The sequence below is a fragment of the Equus caballus genome, chromosome 18 (genome assembly GCF_041296265.1).
Source record: "Equus caballus isolate H_3958 breed thoroughbred chromosome 18, TB-T2T, whole genome shotgun sequence".
In the NCBI taxonomy this organism is placed as follows: Eukaryota; Metazoa; Chordata; class Mammalia; order Perissodactyla; family Equidae; genus Equus; species Equus caballus.
This window is the reverse complement of record NC_091701.1, coordinates 43489377-43506602: the sequence shown is the minus strand read 5'-3', so window position 1 is coordinate 43506602 and position 17226 is coordinate 43489377. Positions and strand designations below refer to the sequence as shown.

The window sequence follows — 17226 nt, the reverse complement described above, 5'->3', positions numbered from 1 at the left end:
CACGAGATCAGTTCTTCTCCTTTCCTACCACCTAGCCAGTAGGTTTAAGCCTCCGGCTCCTCATGGGAACACCCAGCCCCAATGTGTGTGAACATTGGCACTTCTTTATTTTCCTGTAGATTAAATCCAGGTCCATTTAAACAATGAGCATGTAATTCAATGCTTTCCTTTCACTCAACTCTTGATGTTAACATTCAAAAGGACAAGGACGTTGTCTGTTTTCTTGGCTGCTGTGTAGAGCCAGAGTATGGCATAGCACAGGACTCTACATGAATGAAGATGTTTGAATGATTCCTATATATTTTGATGATTTTATTATAATCACAGTTTTAAAAAAAATTTCTAAAATTGATACTATGCACAATTTGGTTTACAATCCAATGAGCAGGCAGAGAATTGAAACATCCTCTAAATCACTTAGCAACTACACAATAAAGTCGGATTTTCACCAGATTTGGCCTTGACAGTTTGCTCTGGTATGTTGCCAGGGAAGGAGCATGCTTCCTTGCATTCCCGATCTTCAAATCAGCCAGTCCTAGCTTCTACAGGAAGGTAATAAGCCTTCTTGCTTTATGAAATAGTAATTTTAGAGTGTAGTTAAGCTGTACACGCTGACTGGTTTACTCTTTGCTCATTTACAGTCATGCAAGCTAATTGAAATACAAAGTCCATGCTGAATTTAGTTCAGAGCTTTTCTTTGATAATATCTGTATGGAAGTATCAAAACGGTAAAGAATTATAAGAGATTCTCCTTTTCTGTTCTCATTTCCTTGTAAATCTGCACCTAAAATCCTCACAGATTATGATTATTCAATTTCTGAAAACTAAGTATTTATTTAAACCAAAGTAAATGCATTCTCCCCAATATCAGTTTTTCTTGGAAAGATATGGTATCTGATTTCTCTGCATTATTCACATTTAAAATAAGAACATTACAGTTTTTTTTTTTTTTTTTGACTAGTTAGAACTTTATTGTTGAAAAGTCTTTGATAGTTTCCATAGTCGGGTGCAAATGAACTTGTCACCAAAAACTAAATTAACAGATCCAGAGGGTTTTTTCTAAATCTGAAAAAACACTTCAGGATATATGTAAGAAAGTACTATTTTATACTACCATTGACAATTTTTAAAAATTACATAATCAATAATCTATCAGTAGTTATTAAGCATATATTCCAAACATACTATTTTTAAGACTCTTGACATTCAGAGACAGAAAAATCTAACTGGTCATGACATGCAGGGAAAATATTGGGAGGAGATTAAATACATCAGATGTGTAAAGATTTTGACTGGAGTCAGAATGCATGGCATTTAATCATGGCTACACTTTGCCTCCTTTCACTTCACTCAACTAAGAAGGTGACCTTGACCTAATCAGTTTACCATTTTAATCCTCTTTCCATATTCATAAAATTTGGATAATAATTAGTAATTTCTTCATGAGATTACTTTAGGGATTAAATGAGTTAATGCACCTAAGCATTTGACCCAGTGCCTGGCACCTGCTTTGTCCTCAATAAGCATTTGTTATTGTTGCTGTCATGATCATCCTCATTGTTGAACAAGGCCTGGAAAAGCAGGTGGCCTGTGGCTAGGCAGAGGGCATGAGAAGGGCCCATCAGAGGGGAGACACTGAAATAACCCCAGATTTGCCAAAAAAGCAAGAAGGACACATTTTTATAATAAAGGTCATATTGTTAAAAAGCGTTACTATATATGTTGAGCAAATTGTAAGTGTTGAAAGTGCTCCACCATAACTCCATGCTGGGCGTCACCTCCAGAGACCATCCTGAGATAGAAAGTTCGTGAATCTGACTCACTGCAGCTTGTCTCATATTCCTGGACTGACAAAATCAGACTATACCTACCATATGGCAAAACCCTTTTCTAGCAATGTGGGGCATAGTAGACTAAAGCCGTGTTTGTTGCATTCTAGATGCTTAGCCAAAGAATCAAAACAAGGAAATAATAAGGATTATACCAGGGCCAGTGAGCCAAGAGGCAAAATTCCACTCAGCAAATAAACGTGAGAATGTTTCTGCCCAGTGTCTATTGGCTGTGGAGTCTTACATTTGAAATCTTTGGGTTCAGGGATTGGTCACTTGTCCCCTTCTGCTTTTAAAAAGAACACATTAAGTTCAGATTCCTTTTACTTCCTTTTTTCTTTTTTCCTTTTTTTTTTAGGAAAAAATGATATATTTGGAGAAATGGTTCATCTTTATGCCAAACCTGGAAAGTCTAATGCAGATGTAAGAGCTCTCACATACTGTGACTTGCATAAGATCCAGAGAGAAGACTTGTTAGAGGTTTTGGATATGTATCCTGAGTTCTCCGATCACTTTCTCACAAACCTAGAGCTGACTTTCAACCTCAGGCATGAGAGTGCAAAGGTATATGTTAACTGATTGTTTATTTTTGTACTTCTGATATTTTGTTGTATTCTGGGATTACCCAAATACTTCTGAAAGATCAAGTGAAATATTGTAGAAAAACTTTACCAATTCTGAATATATGGAAGGAAGAGTTAATTTAATATTGGAATTTCTAAATTATAGGGAAGAAATTCAGTCTAATTACTTTCAAATATATTGAATAACTTTAAGTAGGTGAATTAAATTTGACCTTTTAGGAACTCTAACGTGACATACTTGATATAAAATAGCCTTGGTTTATATTAAGTGAGCCAATTATTTGTAAGAAATGGGTGATTCTAGACTATTGAAAATCCCCAAAAAGAGTTTATCTTATACAGAGGTTAAAACCTTCTCTCAGCTATTATTTACATCATACATTGGTTAGCAATGTCTTTTCAATAATAATAAAAAAGTTAAACTCATTCGTGTTTAGGTCCATATTTAACACAATTTCCAACTCACAGAAGGCTTATACCCGAGTCAAAATTAATTTTGCAGAATGAAAAACATATGTTCTAATAGAGATAATATTTTAAGTGATTCTACATACAATTTAACCTGGAATGAGTTTTGAGAGTGCAGCTCTTATATCTCCCATTCTCTTCTAGTATGAAAACGTGTCCCTATGACCTACTACTGTTTTAAGAACATAGAATATATGTTGCAGCCCACAATTTATCACTAGGTTATTCCTCCACCCCCTTCGCTTCGAGCCCTGTAACTCCAACTCAAATTCTAAAGACTCCTTTGTCAGAAATCAAATGTTGGACTTTTGACACTTGCCAGTGTATTTTAATGCTAACTAATATACTCTCTGGAAAAAAGATCCTCAAGTCAATAGTTAGGTCAAAGGTGGTAAATTTAATTCTCCCTGGAGTTATAGTCATTCCCAGGTACTGAGAGACTTAAAGAGAAAGAGAAACTTTTAAGATGACCAGTGTGCCATTTAATAACCTGAAGCACCAGCTCCAATAATAGCTTCTTTTCAAAACACTGAAAAATTGAAAAATATTTAGGTGGTAAGAGGTTCAAGTTATCAAGAGCTTATGTTTTTCGTATAATGATTTAATTCAGTAGTTTATCAAACCGCAGTTTAATGTCATAAGCTCCTTCTGATTTTGGCTGGAAAAACAACAGACATCTACCTCACATAACTTCTTTACATAAAAACTTTAGGCAGTAACCAAATAAACAGAACAAGAACTTCCATTTGTTTTATTTATTTGGGAGCTTCCATTTTTATTTGCAAGACTGATAATATTTTACAGAATGAAACAGAGGGGGAGGAAAGAGGAACTTGGAACAGAAATAATAAAGGGTTCAAAGCATAGTGTTTATTGAATTCAACCTTATATTTATCGTTGTGAAATTTAACCTTGCAACCATTGCCATGTAATTTAAACATCATGGCTAATTATAATTAGTTTACACCTTTTTCTGTAGTAATACAGATTCTGCAAAGTTCTTTAAATTATTATTATTTTTATTTTAACTTTACCGTGTTACACAAAATGCATTCTACATGTAGAAATATGTTGTCTCTAAATATTGACAACATCATCCCCAAGCAATTCTGATAAGCAACTGCTACAACTATGATTTCCCCATCAGACAGTGATTCTACTAGAATTATTTTATCAGTCTATTTTATAATTTAGAGACAACCATTAAACAAAGTATTGTAGCTATTTGCCTGAAATCTAATAATTAACTCTGAAAGTGTTTGAAACGATATGAAATAGTGGAGCGTTTACTGATAATATGTTATGTTCAAGTTGAATCTACTTCCATTCTATCTTCACGTTCCATTAACAAAGGCTGATCTCTTACTACGATCGCAGTCCATGAATGATTATGAAGGAGACAACTGTAAACTGCGAAGAAGGAAATTGTCATTTGACAGTGAAGGAGAAAAAGGTAAATCCATTCTATTTCTAAAGTTTAAATGTGGAACAGGTGGCTATTTGCTGTTCCTACTTAAATGCTCATTATGCTTCTGATTTCAAGGGCAAACTTCATTCAGGTTTTATGAAGGCAAATCCTTTGTTTTTTTTCAGTAGCTAAAGTGGTTTCTGATTGATAGCTCTCAACAATGTCATTTAACAAAGCCGTTTGATATCTGCAAGGACATCACAGAGAGAGAAATAGAGTAAGTGGGTTAAAAAAAAAAAAAAGGAAGCCAATTAATAACAGTTGAATAACTGCGCCTCAGAGTTCTGAGCAGAGTGTCCTGGAGGGAGGACCTTGTTAGGCCGAGTGCGCAATCCTCTCACACGCATGTATGACAGGGTGGAAGGTGGTATTTGTTAGTCTTTTTCATGCTCAGACTCTCTGAGTTACTTGCCACTCCTTGTCCTCTCTAGGTTTTTTGTCCCCTCTGACTATTCTTTATGTTTTACTCATATGTTCAACAAATATTTATTTAACATTTCACATTTTTAGAGAGCTACTCAATTTCTGAGACCCAAACTGTGTAAAACAGCCCTTGCCCTCCCTAGGAAGGGAGATGTCACACCCTCTATCAGTTCGAATACAAATGGTGCTGTAACAAGAACAAGCACACCTCAGTGAGAACCCAGATGGGGGTGCATTTATTCGTGCCTGGGCAGATGGGAGAAGGCGCCCCTGAAGAAGCTCTGCCATTACCCCACGTTGATCCAGCAAACATTTTGGTCTTCACTTTATTTGGCCTCTCAGCAGAATCTGACACTGTGAACCAACTCCCCTCTTTTTCCTGAATATTCTTCTCTTGGCGTGTATGACACTGTAGTTTTCCGCTGTGCCTCCTACTCTCACCAATTCCCTGAAGATAATGTCAGGATCATTATCTTCTAAACCAGTTATTAGCTGTTGGAGTTTCTCAAGGGGAGGTCCTAGGTCCTCTTCTCTTCTTATTCTATTTCATACTCTTTCCCTGGGTGATCTCATTTATACCTATAGTTTAATTATATTCTCACATGGGAGATATATGTATTTACATCTTAATCCCAGACCATCAATGTCATGTATCCAACTGCCAATAAAACCATCTACTTGAAAGCTCAAAGGCAGCTCAAACTCAACATTTCCTAAATTGAACTCATGATGTTCCTCTGGAAGCCTGTCTTTCTGTCAGTTGCCATGTCTCTAAATGGCACCACAATCCAATCAGTTGCACAAACCAGATATCCATCTAGGCGTCAACCTTCTCTTAACCTCTCCATCAATTCTGGCAACAAGTCTTGTTATTGCTACCCCAATACATCTCCATTTAGTTTTCAAACTAGGTCCCTTTTGGTTCACTTCTTTTCGTCTTTATTGGCACAACTCTAGGCCAAACTACCATAATCTGTCACCTGGTATCCTGAAACAGCGTCCCAACTCCCCTTTCCACATCCAGCTTGCCCTCTCTCATCTATTCTCCACACTGGACTACTGGTGATTTTTTCTTGTAAATACAGTTGTGTTTATGTCATCCACATATTTAAAGCCCTCTAAAGACTTCCCATTCCCTAAATCCTTAACAGGGTGGGTCTATGCCTACCTCTTCAGTCTTGTCTCATACCACCCTTCCCCTAACCACCCAGCCTGGCCTTCCTCCATCAGCTCCTCTCTTTTGCAGCATTTATTTAAGTTGTACCTCTATGTTTATTTGCAACATTATTTAATCAATGTTTTCTGCCTGTAGACCATAAGCTCCATGGAGGTGGGAAATATTTTGTCACCTGTAGCTTCACTGTTTGTTACATAGCAGGTATTCAACAAACATTTGTTGAAAGAATGAATGAATTCATTAAATAGAATTTGAGCGTCTTCCTTTTGATGCTCTTCCTCCTTTTGCCTTCCTAACTCAAATTCTTTTCTTGGCCCTTTTCTCTTCTCCCTGAATTCTCTCCCTAAGGGAGATCATCTACTAGGTTCAACTTGCTCTACAGCTCAAGTGAACTAACCTGCCTTCTCTTCCATATAAATTGTTTCTCTGTTTTTGCTCATATCGTTCCCTTAAATGGAATTTACCTCCCTCTCGTGAAACACATACACATGCAACCACACCATACCGGTGACTTTTTCTAAAATCGGAACCATTACTGTCAAGCTATTCTTCCACAGACTTAATCTAAATCTCTTATCCTGAAGTTAATCTTTTCTTTCAACATTGCTGGAAATGAAGAACAGCTTGAGAATGTTGTCTATATAATAATGTTTCCCTTACAGTTGAAGATTTATTAAATCTCTTTTCAATCTTATTTAGTTTCCTCATTCTGAAGCTAAATAATCTTTTTTATCTTCTGATAAGTCTCTGAGAGAATGTCACAAATTATATTATGCTCATGCAACTAGACATTTCTATTGATTCTGAAAATTTTTCCTTTAATCACAGACTTAGTCTATGAGATCCATTTTATATAAAGTATAGATGGTAGGATTTGCCTGCTTGCAGCTTTTTGAAGTTTCCTGGTGTGACAGTGAGTAAGCATGATTTGGTCAATATAAAAACACAATTAACTCCAGTTATTCAGAGCCTGAGAGCCTATTGCAGTATTCAGGACTCCAAGGTGCTACATGTGAGTGTAAAATTTGCTGAAAGCGATTTAATCCCCGTCACTCCAATCTAATGCTCTCAAGGTGGCCGTTCATTATATCCTTCTTGATATAGAATCAATATCTAAGAGAAAAACACACATATAAGTAAGTATAAAGAACAGAGAACTTTTGGGAGATAATTAATGCTAAATGATATGGGGACACATAAACTAAAAGCTGCCCATAAAATGCATTGATTATTTTAGAGTTAGTTTACTGCTCATGTGAAACAATACCTTGAAGGCAGACATCCAGGAGCACTAATGACTGTGAATTAATCACACAGGCATCAAGAACCAGAGGGAACAACATGTGGTTGGGCGTTGAAGACAGACAGGGGTGGAGTCCTGCATTGCCACTCACTCCCTACTCAGTGAGGCACTGGAACTCTCCAGGCTTCAGTCCTCAACTCCCCACCCCTCACCCCAACCTTCCAATCATGCCTGCCACATGGTGCTAAGGAGCTTACATTCAAAAAGACATATTAAAAAAGAAAGTATATATATAGAACCTCTGGCAAGTTGACTTGAACAAAATAGAAGCTTAACATATTGGATCACTTCTCTCTTAAAATGAATTTGTTGATGAAAGAGCTTCACATTTCTTCTGAGGAAATAAACTCGCTTCCCAACAAGAGAAAGTTGTCAGTTCAGGTCCGAATTTGAGGACACCTTGTATTTTTTGAAGGTATCGTCAAATAGTTCTCTTTTCTTCCTAAAATTCTGGCATGGAGGTGCCCAGGTCCTTCTCAACTCACTAGGGTCATTGTAGGAGGAAATGCTACAGTTTCAGAGACAGAAGTAAAATGTTATTGTTACAGAAAGTGAAGAATAAAAATGAATCTTCAATGACCTATTTAGTGGCCACGAGGATTGATCAGATGATTGGACAGAATAGAAGGAAATGAGGCACAGTCATTTGGAACATGCTGAAAATGTCTCTAAATAGTCTTGAGAGTTGGATTGTTCTTACTTCAGAGTGTGCCATTATGATCCATTGGGTTATGGGAATAATACATTTTTTTAAATTTTATGTTGTGTGGATTTTATAATATACATATTAACGCAATAGCATGTATAATGGCACATGAGAGACACACACACACACGTATGTATTTTTTACTGATAGTGCTTCTGTGACCACATATTTGGAATATTCTGCTGAACCCTTTCTATGGACAGAAAATGCAGTATCAAAGTAACTACCAGTGGCTGATTTAAGGAGCCAATGACCTTTTGGCAGAGAATAAGCTAATGAGAACAGCAATATAAGAGGTCCCAAAAACAGGAAAAAAATTAAAATAGTGGTAAAGATGTGCCTGTGCCAACCAAAGGCATGGAAATCAAAGCAAAAAGATCTTCAGTATCCTCTTTCCACTGGACTTAGATTGTGCCATGCGTGTCATGAAAAATAGAAGCCCATTTTGATAGATATATCATACATCCCCAGAGGAGGGAAAGAAAGATTGAAATTTTCTCATTTCCCTACCCATATAATTTTTACTAAAATGGGCACTTCTATATTTTTTTAGCTGGAAAAATCTAATATTCCAGAAAATAAGGGTGGAGGTGTCTTGAATTCATCACACCTTGCATTTCAAAGGATAACAATAAACTTTATTTCTTTGTAATATTAGTTCAGTGATTTCATGTTGTCATCCAAAAGTCAGTAAGTTTTAATGTGTTTCTTCAAAACAAAATAACTTCTATAAAAGTTATTGAAGTAAGGAACAAATATATACATTTTTAAACTTATTTTTATAGAAGAGGAGTGGTCTAATTCTAATGTCATTAAATCAAGCTTTTAAATATATTTGTATTATACTTTGGCATCTCTTTGGACTATCTTCTCCAATAACGAATAATGGCTGATTCTTGTTATTCATTTTAGTCATCTATAAATGTATCTTTATTTTAATTTTTAAAATAGTTTACAACTTTTTATCTTGCATTTGTATGGAAAATAACACTAGTCGCCTTTCAACATTCTTTGAAGCTGGAGAGGAGCTAAGGTACTTGAAATCAAATGAAGAAATTTATTTTAAACCCCAATTTTCTCATGAAAGGAATTGTTTTAATACATCTGGCTGGCAAATGCTCAGCTTATCTCAAAATTGTTATCAGTGGAAATCTAAAACTCAAATACTGAGAGAGTACATTAAATGCCTTTTTTTGACCAAAAGTTAGGTCTAGCTGTTGGGTCTGGCAAATAAAAATAGTAGTTAATCTGAGAGAAAGACTCCATGAAAGACGGAGGTAGCACAAGCGTGTGTTCCCAGATTGTTTGAAATGGAAGAATTTTATCGGATCATTCTTAAGATGGATGGGGTCAACCACTCCATCAGGACACTCTTATTCTGTGTGCTTCAGTTCATTCTGAACCCAGAGAGACACCCACAAGACAAATCACAAATGCTTTAGAATTGCGTCCTTTGAGAAAAGGGGAAGAGAAGAACTGTCAGCTTGCAGAAACAAAGGATGAAAAAAAATAAAGATTTTCAGTAATCTAAATCAGAAAACAAATTTGAGCCTTCAACAGGCAAAAGCTTTTCTTCGTAAAATGCTGGTAATGGGAGTGATTATACACTCTCACTTCTAGCAAAGGGGAAAATGTAAAACTCCCTCAGAATGCTATTTCTACATGGAATAAGAATAGCATTAAGGAAAAATAGTAACTAACACTATTTAATGTCTGTCCAATAATCCAGTTTAACTAGAAAAAGGAAGAAATGGAACAGGCCATCAAAATCTAGAGGTACCTGGAGGCTAGTTATAATGTATTTCTGCTTAGTTTCATGTATTCCGTCAGCCAACCTCCAGCTTAAGCCTGAGCAGTTTCCATTTTTAATCCACAAATAGACTGTCATTTCAACTTTCATTTTAAATGATAACGTATTCAGCTTTGATTTATCTAGTAAGGAACAGAAAAATGTTGTTGCAGTTGGACTGCACCAAAGAAATTGTTCACATGGTCTGGGATCCAGGAAGCAGCTGGCTGATCATCCAATGGCAATGAACACAGAAATAAATATGGAATAATTCCCCTTAAGAACTGGAAAACGTAGGGCTGGCCCAGTGGCACAGCTGTCAAGTTGGCACGTTCTGCTTCTCAGCGGCCCGGAGTTCACCAGTTCGGATCCTAGGTGTGGACATGGCACCACTTGGCAAAAGCCATGCTGTGGTAGGCGTCCCATGTATAAAGTAAAGGAAGATGGGCATAGATGTTAGTTCAGGGGCAGTCTTCCTCAGCAAAAAGATGAGGATTGGCAGTAGTTAGCTCAGGGCTAATCTTCCTCAAAAAAAAAGAAAAAAAAAAGAATTGGAAAATGCAAGCATATCGAACTTTTTCTTCTTCTTTCATGATCCTGCTTTTACCTGGACATTTTCCTAAATGATTTAGATACCACATATATGAAGTAATTTGCTCCATTTTACTAAAGAACTAAAAAATAATCCCTCTTTCACAACATTTTGTGAATACTTATCCTGAGTTGAAATCAGCAAGTTATCATTCAATTTAACAATATATGCTAATTGATTAATTTGTGCCTAAACATTCAAAATAAAGCCATAAGTTAGAAAACTAAGACCTAGGCCCAAGTAATAGGTGGGATGGAACATTTTACTGTGTGTAAGTATTTAAAAATATACAGAAAATTCCCAAGACCTCTCAAGCCAAAGACACAGCGTGGCTGAATAATTTGTCATGTACATTCATTACAAATATACGTGTTAGCCTTATCCATAATTAGACTGGAGGCATATGAACTGTTTGTTAATTCCTTTTACATTTGCTTCTGCTGGAAAAGATTCCATGAAGGCGTTTAAAAGGAAAGCATTTTCGGGAAGATGAGAAGCCTGAGCTGATTCACATCCCACTGGTGCTTGAACTGCCTAAAGGGTTACTTAGGAGCAGCAGACTGACGCAATTCACTAAGCAGCTATGAGGATAACTAAGAAAAGTGAAGCTTTCCTTCTTTTTAACATTTACTAGCATAAAATTGGAAACTATTATTTTTTGAGGAATGAAATGATATGTTCATAAAGTGGGGAATGTTGAATTTTCAGGACAGAAGTTAAAATCAAAGAAAATGGAGGAAGAGATGACAAGAATGAAGTTTAGAGACTTAAGGAGGGCTGTGTCAATGACACTGGAGAGAAAAGCTTTGTGTCGGAAGAGCTGATCTGAATATTTTCAGCCAATGAGATTAGTGGTTGAGTGGAGAAGAATACGTGATACTGAATAATCAAGGATGTCTACAATGCTTGAGGCTGGAAAGGTCTATGGTCTTCTCAGCAATGATGAGATCAATGAGCAAGTGTGAAATCTTAAAGAAAATAAATTAAGCAATCTGCTTTTGCTATGTTTAACTTTAATTGAGAGAACACAAACTAACTCCTTAATAACAATTTCACATGAAACTGATTCTTAAACTCTATCCATTTCTACCTTGGGCTACATTCTGGCTTCTCATATTTTAAATTATAATAGTTTAAAAAAATGAAGGAAAAAAATCTCTGTTTAATTTCCCTGCCATATGGGAATTTAAAAAAACAGTTGGAAGTTTCTCTGGAGTGGCCTTAAATCAGTTTATTTGGTCTTCTATAAATAACAAAGTAAGCACAACCAGGCAGAGAGTAGATGGGGACACTGTCTTAACCATTTCTCTAGAAAATGATATACCTTCTGGAGTATATTGGTTAGTTATTCACAGTAACCAGATGGAGAATTATACCGTCTCCCCAGGACACTAATGGAAGCAAGTTCTGAGATTTGTCTCTGAGTTTTTCCCACTGAAATATGTTCTAACATAACCTGCAGTGCTGAAATTATCCTGACATTTCAGTATAAGACAGCCAATATGCACTATTGGCTTTAATGTAATTAGGTAAACCTACCTTAATTACTGTATTTAGCTTTATATTCTTCGCAATATGCTGCACAACCAAACTGCTTAGAATCTCAAAGCCATTACATTCATTGAACTAAGGTTGAAATTCAGCCCGCCAGCCTTTACCACAAGGAGGCTTCCAGTTTTGACCTTCACAATGTATGAATGGCTGCCGAAGATAAGAGGGCATGAGGTTAAAAACAAACAACAAGGTACAAAGGGTTGATATTTTAGAATTGGGACGCATTTTCCCTCCCTTTTCCATTTCCTTAAAGAGATAGTGCACTAGATTTTAAGAATACAAATGACTGTTGAGCATGTAGAAGGTTGTAAGTTATCCACAGTTTTTTCTCCTGAGATATAAAGATTATTACTATCACAGATAATCTTTTAATTTTGAAATGAATAATGTGTTTAATTAAAGATAATCTAATGTCCCTTGAATTAGGAAAAAAAGTCTCCTTAAGTAGCTACATTTTCAATAGGAAAAAAGAGAAAGAACAACTTTCCTGGTGGTTTTATAGAAAATTCTATGTTAAAGTTATTCAAAGAACATTACTATTAAGAAGATAGTTTATATCTTTTTAGGTAGGATAATATGCATAGAGTCTCACATTTGATTATTTTCTGTAAAATAACTTTTCTTTAATAGATTTTGGCAAAGCAAACGGGGCAAATGATCTTGAAGACTCTGTAGATACCATAAGAAATTATCAGAGCTCCAGGAAACACCTGGAAGAGAAAAAAAGCAGATCTTCGTCTTTCATCTCCTCCATTGACGACGAACAAAAGCCTCTCTTCTCAGGAATAGCAGACTCTCCTCCAGGAATAGGGAAAGCAGCGGGACTTGATTTTGAAGAAACAGTGCCCACCTCAGGAAGAATTCACATAGATAAAAGAAGTCACTCTTGTAAAGGTAATCAAGTTTCTCAGGAATCTGTTTGTCTCTCTTCAGTGCTAATCAAAAATGGTGACTTTTCACAAATAAGAGCTGTACTGACACATATTAATCTAATCTGTTGATACTTCATGAAATATTTGCAAAGAGTTGAAATCTCAGATCATCTACAATGTTTGTACAATTCTGGAATAGTGGTAATTATACCCAAACAATGATAGCAGAAGAGGGTTTTTGTGACCAGACTTAGTGTAATGCCACGTAGAGCATTGTGGGAATGTCTATTGTAGTGATTCCAACAGAGAGAGGGAATCAATGAGCATTTTAAGAGGGCTAACCGGTTGATTCTTATATGTATCTTCTGTACCCATTCCTCACCCCCAACACTGTTGTTTCGTAGCATGAAAGGCCAATACAATAATTGCCAAAAAGAATTTCATTTTACTGGGAATTGTCAGAAAATAAAGAGAAATGCCCCTAATAAAGTATGCTCTTGATCCAACTCATTTGAACACATTTGTTTAACATCTCTACCAAAAGGAATACCCAAATATGTGGGTTTTTTGCAGAAAATATTCATGAGATGGGTAATAATGCTTGATTAACGCACGCAGATTTGATGCTAAAGGATGAGAAACTCAAGAAAACTTGAGAACAATCACGTAGAAGAACAATTAACTTAGCATAACAGGAGCTAGATTTACAGATCTAGTTAGAGTTACCTATTAAGTGGGTGCAAGAATAGGTGTGGGTCAGACTGCTTGGGTTCCAACCCCAAATCTGTCACTTGCTCCCTTTATGACTTTGGATAAGTGACTCCCCACGCCACCCCCAGGTAAGACTCAGTGCACATCTTTAAAACAGGAATAATATTTTCTAACCAACTTGTCAATTGTGATTATTAAACAAGATAACATGCAGAAATTACTTTCTCTGAAATAAAATCCCAACTCAGTTTAGTATTTTCTCACAGGTTTTATTTGCCAACCCTTTAATCATCAACTATATCCCTGGAGATATAAAAATGTAGAGATAAAGAAGGTGTAGCAAAAAATCAAAAGAATGTAACAGAAAAGAAGGAAAAATAGGATGTTCTTGGCTTGGCAGGAGAGCAAAATTTTGGCATGCAGTAAATATTACCTATCATCATCACCATTATTCAAAGTGACTATATTTGACAACAAAAGTTTTATTGAATCTAGGATGCTTGGGCTTTACATTTTTTTCAGAGTTTCTTTCTTTATCTTATCAAATCAGCTTTGGCCATGACCCCATGTTGAAGTAAGCTAAGAATATATGCAAATGTTCTCTGGACAATCTAAAATCTTGATGAAGTGAATGAAAATAGGACCTCATTTATCACAATGGAAGAATGGAATATTAGATGTGATTACCAAATGTCCCGTTTTAGTTATTTATGAAAACGGATTCTGGGAAGTGCTAAAAATAGAAAAAGGTTGTATCATGGAAGTTCTGAAGAGCTTGCTGAACCATCTCTACTGTCTCCAAAAGTCAGCTGAGAGTAGGCCTGATTTTTTAAAAAGTACTTCTTGTTGTTTTCCTCTTGAGTTTTATAGTCGCAAGTGACAAGGCATTAAACATATATTTGGGGGATTTTATTCAACTTCATAATGACTCTTGCTGACAGTGAATTCTCATGCCCTGCATCTTATATTTTTCTTTGACACTTTTTCCAATTATTTTTAACTAGCTATTCCAAATGCACAATTAAAAAATAGTATTTTAACAAATAATTTTAATATCTACAAATTTTAATTTTCCAAGATTTACAATGCAAACTTTATTTAAATATAGACAATTAACCAGAAAATGCATAGTTAAATATGCATGATTGAATAAACATAGTCAATGTCATATAAAGTCAATCAGTGTGACACACGGTTAATCAATTTACTAATAGGACCAACCAATGGAGAATTCTAAAACTTCATTCACTGCAAATTTCATTCCCTAATGGTTTTTTAAGGTGAAGTACTGTGGAATGTTTGAGAATTTGAATAATATGTAGAGTGTAGCTGTAACTGGTGCAGTTTGAATTACTAAATCTTCACAAAATTTAGTTTTATCGTCAATAGGAAATTTCACTTACATTCCTGGCATTTGTCATGCCGACTCCAACAGAGGAGCACCTTTAGACAAAACTAAAAAGAAAAAAACAAATTGAATGGACTCTGATCCTACTTAAATTGAGGTCAAAAGTTGACTCTAGGAAAATTGTGTACCCAGAGCAAAGTGAAAGTTTCCTTTCTGTTCATCCATTTCCAGAAATGTGTCTTGCAACTATAGCAACATTTTCCAAGGCAACCAAGTGCAGATTCTTTCTGAGCTATATTTAGAAAGTGTCTACAAGGATATTCATTTTGATTAAGACCACTAACTGTGATTTTCCCTTTGAACTCCTTTTTTTCATATTGCTGTTAACACAAGCTAATCACACATATCCAGATTTTAATAAAAGAGTAAATTATAATCAAGCAAGCCTTTATCTAATAGTTTACATTTTATTCATTTTTGCTAGGAGAAGATAACGTGCACTGAAGAAAAAGTATAATCCTACATAATTTATTACATGTGATTCACCATTGTTATTTAAAAATCAATTTATTATATATGATTTGAGAATGAGAGAGCTGCTAAGCATCGGCAGAAACTGTGTAAGCTTTCTTGGTACAAAACTTCTGAACATAATATGTAACTTCCCTCCTGTCAGTTCTTATTGTCTTCTTTAAAGATTCCTACCTTAATCAGCTAGCAGGAGCCTACAGGGGCAAGCGTTGGCCTCACCAAACCATTGATCTGTGCGTCTGAATGTTTGGTTGGCATTGCTGCTCCCAAATTGGAAACCTAGTGCAGTAAAACATTATATTATTGTTTTGCATTTTAAATAGAGTCACATATCTGTGAATAGTAAATCATACTTTTCAGTGAAAATCTGCTGATATATTACTTGAAACTCCAGCAATATCATTTTTCTATGTTTATTTTCATGTTGTTGTGTTTGGTAATACATCAAAAGAGATTATATACTGTCACTTAAAAAAAAAAACAAAAAACAAAGCACTAGGATCCTATAGGCTAAGGAAGCACAAAGAACCCTTTGGAATTCATAGCAAGTTCTCTGAGACCTGTGAGCTATTTCCACAGAACAGGGAACCCTGACCTTGCATTTTTCTAATGCTCTCTTTGGATATGCTAATTTCTTTGTTACAACTTCACCCAATGGAGGCATAAATTGTAGGCACCTTATTAGAGAAATCTCAGTGTATTCAATGATAAAAGGATAGTGACAGAAAAACCATGAAGAAAGGATACAGAAATTTTGTCTGCTACTTGGAGAAAGAGGATGCTTTTAAGCTATCTGTACTTTAGGAGAAATCGTAGGAAAATGTAGGGACTTCAAGAAGTCCTACGAAGCTTGTTCCCTGCTTCTAGAATCATAGCTAATTCTCCTCAAATCGGTTACTTCCTATCCAACTTTTAAAAATAGCCCAGAATATAAATTCCTTGAGTTTACGTAACTTTTGTCAGTGTTTAATCATAGCTACGTGTCCAAAAAAAAAGCTTTTCTATCAAACCAAAATCACTTTCTGTAATTCAAATCTATTTCCATGTGAAAATGAAGACCAGTTTTAGGTAGTCTTTTCCTCCTCCTAGCCTTGCAGTGAGAAAAATGTCTTGCTCCTTCTTTATCCCTGAAATAAACTCCAAACTCCACTAGTACTTTTTCATGGGTTTTGTTTTCCAACCTTCTATTCATTTCAAGCCCTTCTGTAGATACATAAAATGTAGAAGGTAAGAAAGCATAGTGAAAGCCATCACAAGTATAGGACAAAAATGAGAGGAAAAGTAAGATATTATATTTTCCCTCAAATATTGATAACTAGCATATACAGATTGTAGGAGAAACAGTAAATTAAAAGAAGCTCAGAAAATGACTCTCTGGATGAAAAATTATTGAAACCTTGGTAGACTGAATTCCTCAGGTTGCAGGGCCTGTATCTTCTTGGTCTTTAATTCCTCCACATTTAGCAGAGTGCCTGGCACATAATGGACACTCAGAGCATTTGAAAAGTGGACTTGAACAGATAAGCAATATGTTTTAAAGTATAGAACATAAAAATATTTTAAATAAAAGAGCCACAAGAAAAATATTGGAAATTAATGTGACTATATTAAAGGACAGTGCGAAGGGAGCTACCAGGAAATGAAGAACATGGAAGGGTGTCATGGGACTAGAGGACTTTTAGGGCCCTTCCCACTTTTAATGGCTCATAGTTCCTTGCCTCTACTTTGAGTTGGGTTGGCCTAAGGGAATGTAGCTGAAGATCAGGACTTCTCCATGGCTCTCCTGGGGCACACTTTGAATCATGAAGTATGCAAATTATCCTGGGGGAAAGAGCCGTAAAATCTTACATCAGAGGGGAAGCAGTACAAAT

The 17226-nt window shown here is 35.7% G+C and overlaps 1 protein-coding gene across 12 annotated transcripts in view; it reads left to right on the top strand.

Moving 5' to 3' along the window:
• The window catches only part of KCNH7 (potassium voltage-gated channel subfamily H member 7), a 471784-nt gene that overhangs the window by 441007 nt on the left and 13551 nt on the right, over nucleotides 1–17226 (top strand). For 6 of the 12 annotated variants that reach the window (XR_011428515.1, XR_011428513.1, XM_070241908.1 and 3 more), the window contains 3 exons: nucleotides 2188–2393; nucleotides 4235–4334; nucleotides 12524–12787. Coding sequence is in view for 8 of the 12 variants with exons in the window: in XM_070241908.1 (XP_070098009.1) it covers nucleotides 2188–2393; nucleotides 4235–4334; nucleotides 12524–12787 (570 nt within the window). In the remaining 4 variants the exon portion in view is untranslated. The remainder of the gene's footprint in view (nucleotides 1–2187; nucleotides 2394–4234; nucleotides 4335–12523; nucleotides 12788–17226) is intronic. The other 6 variants (XR_011428516.1, XR_011428514.1, XM_070241910.1 and 3 more) reach the window with 1 other exon arrangement.